This window comes from Trichechus manatus, unplaced genomic scaffold, assembly GCF_000243295.1.
Source record: "Trichechus manatus latirostris isolate Lorelei unplaced genomic scaffold, TriManLat1.0 scaffold00008, whole genome shotgun sequence".
In the NCBI taxonomy this organism is placed as follows: domain Eukaryota; kingdom Metazoa; phylum Chordata; class Mammalia; order Sirenia; family Trichechidae; genus Trichechus; species Trichechus manatus.
Window position 1 is genome coordinate 32196199 of NW_004443944.1, and position 6890 is coordinate 32203088.

At 53.4% G+C, this 6890-nt stretch overlaps 1 protein-coding gene across 1 annotated transcript; it reads right to left on the reverse strand.

The window, feature by feature from the left end:
* Nucleotides 1-294: 294 nt before the first annotated feature.
* On the reverse strand, nucleotides 295-6450 carry LOC101346963 (cytochrome c oxidase subunit 4 isoform 2, mitochondrial). Its single transcript, XM_004370474.1, has 4 exons — nucleotides 6372-6450; nucleotides 5218-5382; nucleotides 1112-1243; nucleotides 295-431 (listed from the first exon to the last, which is right to left on the reverse strand). The coding sequence occupies exons 1-4, from the start codon at nucleotides 6448-6450 to the stop codon at nucleotides 295-297; spliced, it is 513 nt and encodes a 170-aa protein (XP_004370531.1).
* Nucleotides 6451-6890: the final 440 nt, after the last annotated feature.

Here is a 6890-nt window from a genome sequence, read left to right on the forward strand (position 1 = left end):
TCTGACCCTTCACCCAAGATACCGCTTGTCTATTCAAAGGCTGTAATCTTATAGAAGAAGATCACTGGGCCTTTCTTCTGCAGCACCGCTGAGTGTATTTGAACCACCAGCCTTTTAGTTAGTAGGTGAGCGCGAGCCACTTGTGCCACCCAGGGACCTCTGTAAAGACTGAGGTGGAGATTATAGGCAGAAGCAAACAGGCCCAGCTTTATTGAGGTGAAGGGCAGGGGAGGGGCTGCCAGAGGCGGGGCCATCGGAGGGGGGACTGCAGGGAGGGCAGTCTGGAGTGCAGTGTCACTTCTTCCACTCCTTCTTGTCATAGTCCCACCGTGCAGCCAGGCCTTGCACGGGGTTGCCCTTCATATCCAGGATGCGCTGGAGCTGCTGGGCCTTCCACTCGTCTGTCAGGGTGATGGGCTTCTCGGGGAACACTGTGGAGAGGGGGTGCAAGGGGGACAGGGGCAGCTCAGAACCCTACCAGGCCCACCGTGCCCCAGAGCCTTGGTCTCCAGACACAGAGCTCGTGCTCTGAGGGGCTCCCTCCACCTTGCTTGTCACCCCAACAGACTCGTTCCTAAAGCATCGCTCCAGTGACCTCTGGGTTCTGACCCTAGTTCCACCTTAGACTTTGCCATGGGACCTGGGCCAAGCTCCTTCCCCTCTCTGAGCCTCAGTCTCCTCACCTGCCCCTGTGGCCCAATGGTAACAGGAGCACTGATTTGAAGTCTGCCTGGATCCAAATCCCAGCTCCACCACTCTTGTTGTGTGACCCTTCAATGAGTCACTTCATCTCTCTGAGCCTCAATTTCCTTATCTGTCAAAAACAGGTCCTATCCACTAGGGTTGTGGGGATCCAGTGTGACAGTATTTGTAAAGCAATTGGCACAATGTCTGACAGACAATAAGTGCCCAATGCATGTTATGTGCTATCATTATAACTGCTGAGCTTATTCCTGCTCACTGTAGGGTCCAGGGTGAGACTATTTCATCTGTTTCCTGAGCGGGTTATGGTCCAATGGGTGCCAGCATGATTCCTTTAAGAGCTTGGCTGGTAGCTGTGGCCACAGGGGCGTGGCCCAGGCCTGAGCCAGGTAAGGCGTCACCCACTCACCATAGACCCGCTGCCACCAAATCAGCAGAGCTGTGACTCCAAAGAAGAAAAATACACCTCCCATCACCGTCTTCCATTCGTTGGAGTGACGGTTCATCTCTGCAAAAGTCTCATGGAACTGGAGCCGGTACACTGGAGGCAGGGGGCAGGGGAACGGGCGTCAGTTGTGTCTGCCCCAGGAACCCTGAGGCAACTCTTGCTCAGGGATCCCTGGCCTCCCCCTCCCCACAGCAGATGCAGTTCATTCAACAAATGCTTACTGGGCATCTACTGTACGCAAAGCATGGCCAGGAGCCGAGGATGCAGTAGTGAAGAAGCCAGATGAAAACTCCTGCCCTTGTGAACCCCACAGCTCAGAAAGGGAGAGAGATAACAAATGCTTAGCTAGACTGTGGGCAGGGCTACTTCAGTGGTCAGGGAAGGGCTCTCACAGAAGGTGACACCGTAGCTGAGGCCTAAGAAATCAAAGCGGGATTTGATTCAGGCCGAGGCAGGAAAAGCGAGTGCAAAGGGCCTGAGGCAGGAAGGGGCCAGGAAAGGATGGTGTGAAGGTCAGTGTGGCTGGAGCGAGCAAAACGGATAGTGTGGCAGGTGAGGGCTCAGCGGAGTCAGACCTCGAAGGCGAGGAGTTCTGATTTCATTCTAAGTGAATTGGGGAGGGTGAGTTTTAGGCAAGGAAGTGATAAGATTGTGCATTTATTTGACTCAAACTTTTGTTAGGACTCTGAGTTCCTGACCGTCATGTCCCTCACACTTTAATATTTTTATTCATCTGCTCTCTTATTTACTGCTCATCTTTCCTACCCAACTATAAGCTTCAGGGGGACAAGGACTCTGTTTATTGTTACATTCTCAGCACCTAGAATAGCGCTTGGTGCTCCTAATCAATATTTCTAGAATGAATGAACGAACAAATGTCTGGCTGGAGATTCCTAGAGAAATCAAGCAGGGCTACTGCCCTCAAGGAGACTGACTTCAGGGCAACAGGCATTTCAGGCTGAGGGAACTGCTAGTGCAAATGCCCAGAGGTGGGCAAGTGTGTAGTGCATTCAAGGAAGGGGATGGAATAAGTAAAGCTGGAGTTTGGGGGAGTTTTCTCAGGGAAGGGTGGGTGGGGATGAAGGTGGGAGGGCACTCCTGAGCAAAGATGCAGGGTGGATGTGGCAAGCGCAAGGCCTGTTTGGAGAACAGCAAGGAACCTGGAGTTGTTGGGCAGAGGTGGCAGAGCCTGAAGGGCCTTGAATGCCAGACCCAGGGGTCCAAACTTTAAGCTGTGCCAATTCGGAAGCTGTGACCTTGGAACAAGGAGCTCTGGTGGTGCAGTGGTTAAGTGCTCGGCTGCTAACCAAAAGATCAGCAGTTCGAACCTGCCAGCCGCTCTGCAGCAGAAAGATGTGGCAGTCTGCTTCCATAAAGATCACAGCCTTGAAAACCCTACGGGGCAGTTGTACCCTGTGCTATGGGGTTGCTATGAGTCGCAGTTGACTCAACGGCAGCGGCAGCGGGTTTCGTTTTTCGTTTTTGGTCTTGGAATTATTTTCCTGGAGGACACTCCCTCGCCCTGCCACCCTCCCCATTTGTCCTAACCTACAAAGCCTGGCCCCAGCTCCACCTCCTCCAGGAAGCCTGCCTGAATAGCCTCATTTGCCAGAGATTCACTCTCTCAGCTGAGCTGCTACCGAATAGCCAGTCTCTCAAAATGCCTGCGATGTGGTTACTTCACAGCCATGAGCTCCTCACACCTGTGTGAGTCACCTGCCTAATCTCATATGCTCTGGAGCCAGCTGCCCTGGGTGTGAGCCCTGGCTCCACCACGGCTGCTCTCTGAGTCCTTGGGCAAGTCACTTCAGCTGTCTGGGCCTCGGTTTCCTTGTCTGTGAAATGGGCAAATGCCTACCTCATAGGGCTGATGTGAGACGAAGTGGGATTGGACAGGTCATGTGCGTTGCACAGTTCCTGGCACCTAATAAGCACTGGATAGTGGCTGATATTATTATTATTATTATTACTCTAAAACAACAGCCCCACTTCCTCACCCCCTTGGTCACTGCCCTGGTACAGCCCTCTACCACCTCTCACCTGGACCAGCCACCTCACTGGTCCTTCTGCCTATTGTCCCTCCACCCATCCAGCAGCCAGAGGGCACCTTCTCATACCACCTGGCTTCAAATCCAACAAATTGAGGCTTAAGGAAATAAAGTCTAGTTTTCTCACATAAGGAGCTGTCTGGAGGTGGCAGTCCAGGCCTGGCACAGCTGCCTAGCGGTGCCACCTTAGTTTTTAGACCATGAGTATTGCCAAATGAAATGACAAAGTGCAGAAGAGAGGGTGAGGGGGCTCCTGTAATGGGAGGGAAGGCAAGGACTACTCCTACATGCACGCACACTCTAGGCTCTCTGGGAAAATACATAGGAGCCTGGTCACAGGGGACTGGGTGGAAGGGAAATTGACCTCTCCCTCTTTCCTTTTAAAATGTTACCCTATGTGTATAACCCTTTCTCAGTACATTAACTAAATATGAAAATAAATAACTAAGGAAAAAATTAAAGCTGCCAGCAGAATTCCTTGGGGAGAGGAACTGTCTTTGGTTTGAGCAAGTGGGTGGTTCATTGTGAGACCGTGAGATCAACCAGCAGGAGTATGAATTTCCACAGCAGGCAGGAGCTGTGGGTATGAGCAGGGAAAAGGCAACATTTGGGGTGGGGTGGGGGACAGTGAGGAAGCCCAGCCAGTAGTGGATGGAGTCAAGGGCCAAAGCCCCACCATGTCCAGTGGTCAAAGTAAGTCGTTTGCTGAGCTCTGAGGGTCCACTGTAACTCACCAAGCAGTGCACCCAGCCTTCAGCATAGCATGTGGTGTAGTATCTAAAGGTAGAACCCCTGGTGCCAGGCTGTGTAGGTTCAAATCCTGCCTCCACCACTCTCTAGCTGTGTTACTAACCACAAGCAACTTCACCTCTCTGAGCCTCAGTTTCCTTGACTGTGAAATGGGGCTAGTGAGAGTGCCCACCTCCACAGCAGTGCCTGCTGCATGGTAATTGTGCAGGAAATATTAGGGATTGTGCTTAATACCATCTTGCTTTGTGTGTGTGGCACTGCGATGAAACAAAAAAAGGCAGGTAGTGTCCCGTTTCTGAAGTGAATGGAGAGAAACAGACCAAGATGCCAGAGAGAGAGCTGAGAGGAAGGAAAAGACCTGAGGGAGACAGGGCTGGGGATGCGCGCTCACGAGGGCAAGGACGAGGCCGGCTTTCCGTGCTCCCGGTGCCTGGCATTGAAGTAGGCGCTCAGTAAGTTGTTGAATGAATAAATGTGAGAATCATGAGCGTCTCTCCACCAGAGAATCCCCCGAAATGCTGGAGGTCAGGCTGGATCCAAGGCTCCAGATATTAAAGGGTCATCCCAGGGACACTTTTGGTGGGCAGGACTTGGGGACCCGAATCCCTCCGGCTTCCCAGGATCAGGTCCCTGCCCTCCCACCACCACCTCACCTGCTGCCCTCTGCTCCAGTGCCCCCACACCACTCAGTGATGCCCGCAAGCCACCACACTCTCCTGCCCCCACACCCTCCCCCATGCTGTTCCCACTGCCTGGCAGTGCCCCCCTCCTCACCCTTCAAGGCTGGCTGGAACATGCCCTCTTCTGGGATGCCTGTCAGGATTCCATCCCTCTCTCCTTTGGGTCTTCACAATTCCTTGAACATACCTCATCCTAAACACCTATCCCGTATTCCAGTTATGGAGTCTGTGTCGGTTTCCCCCACTGGACTAGGAGCACCCTGGGCAGGAACCACTGGGTGATTTGACTGTGTCCCGAGGATTGCCCAGCTGTGCACACATAGGAGCTTCTGAATGGTGTTGCATGAATGAATGAACAAATGAATTAACTTCACCCTTCGGATGTGCACTCAGGGGGTTGGGGTTCCTGACAGTCTTGGGGGCCTGTCCCTGCTCCACTGCTCCTGACAGGCCCTTCTTTTCATTCATACATGCACACACACACAATTTCTCTCTCTCTCTCACACACACACACACACACACACACACACATGCACGCACGCACACGCGGGCGCCCGTTTTCCCCATCCAGCCCTGCCCTGAGACCTACGGGCCACCTTCTCGGCATGGGTCAGCTCGGTCCAGCTGCCCTTCTCCTTCTCCTTCAGGGCCCGCTGCTCAGCACTGAGCTCCGTGCAGAAGGGCTCATCTGGCATCGGGTAGGAGCGCTGGGCGTGGTAGCTGGTGTAGGGGGGCATCTTCCCCTCACTCTGGGCTGCGGGCACAAGGGAGGGAGCTGAGTCCAGGCAGCTACCGGCACATCCTGTCTCTAACCATACTATCAATCAAGAGGGCTGCATTTATTGAGCACTCACTGTCTGCCAGGAAGCATTCTAAGGCCTCCAGGTGTGTTTATTCATTTTACTCTGTATCACTCCGTATCAATCCAGGTGAGATTGTTTCCCCATTTTACAGATGAAGAAACTGAGTAGCTAAGTGACTTGCTGAAATTCACAGAGCAAGAAGGGGCAGGGCAAGGGCTAAGCCCCCAAGGGCTCTCTGTGGGTCTTCAGCGTGCCCAGAACAAGGCTGGGCACTAGGGATGGGGTGGTCTCAATAAAGGTTTCCCTGTTTATCCACACCAGAGATACCCATAAAGAGGGCATTGGTGCCACCTTGTCAGATGGCATTGGAACTGCCTTGGGCAAGGGGTCCTGGCTCTTCTAGCTTCTAGCTAGTCTTCTAGCTCCCTGGGCCTCAGTTTGTTCTTCTGAGAAGTGGAGATAACAGTACAGCACCCACCTCACGGGATTGTTGTGACATCTAAATATGTTAATCCATGAAAAATGAGACATACAGTAAGGGCTCGGTAAATGCTATCATTGTTATTATTCTCCTGAGGGTCAGGAAGGCCCTTCTATTATCTGGCTAAAGTCTCTCCTGCTTTAGGCCTCTTTCTTCTGACATTATGGTTTGGAAAGGAGGATTCAGGGTCCAAGGTTCTTTCAACATCCTCCACCTCAGGACACAAGGGCCTTGGGGGCCTGAGGTTTGGGGGTCAGGCCCTGAGGAAGCCTAAATGGAGAGGTTGCTGTCTGCTCACCCTGCAGGCTCCATTTCCTGGAGAAAGTTGGCTCAGGTCCAAGGAACGGGATCATGGGAAGAGTTTGGGGGCAGTCACTGGGTGGCATGGAAGGGGCAGCCTGCAGACAGACCCCTTGCGCCCTGGCCCTAGAGTTGCAGCTGGAGGGGCCTGGGTCTTACCATTGCCTCCCGGGCTGTGTATCCCTCGCATTCCGAGTCCTTTTCTCAGCGCCAGGCTCCAGGTGGCTCTGGAAAGCATCTGGGGTGTGCCTGTGGATGAGTTCTGCCCCCAGGGCTCTCTGCCCCTCACGCCTCAAGGTCCAAACTGTGAAACACTCTTTCCCAGGTGTGTGTGTGGAGGGTCCAAGAATTTCAAGGTCACTCTCTTGCCCCTGATCTATGTAATTTTCTCTGATATTCCCATGTGGGGACATGGGGGTTCTAGGCATTCAAAGCCCCCTCCTGGGACCTCAATTCACCATCTGAAAAGTGGGAGGAGGCCTAATTCTTAGGGCAGGGACTGAGAGTTTGAGGCTGGGGGCCTGGGTTCTGGTTCCAGCCCCCGCTTGGCCGAGGCCGGAGACCTCCCTCAGTGCCTGCCCCCAAAAGAAACTGGGTGAGAGTCAGGGTAGGGAGGGGGCAAGTCCTGGAGCCACCTCGCTTCCCAGCAGGGCCATCTGCCAGGTCTCTGTCCAGAAG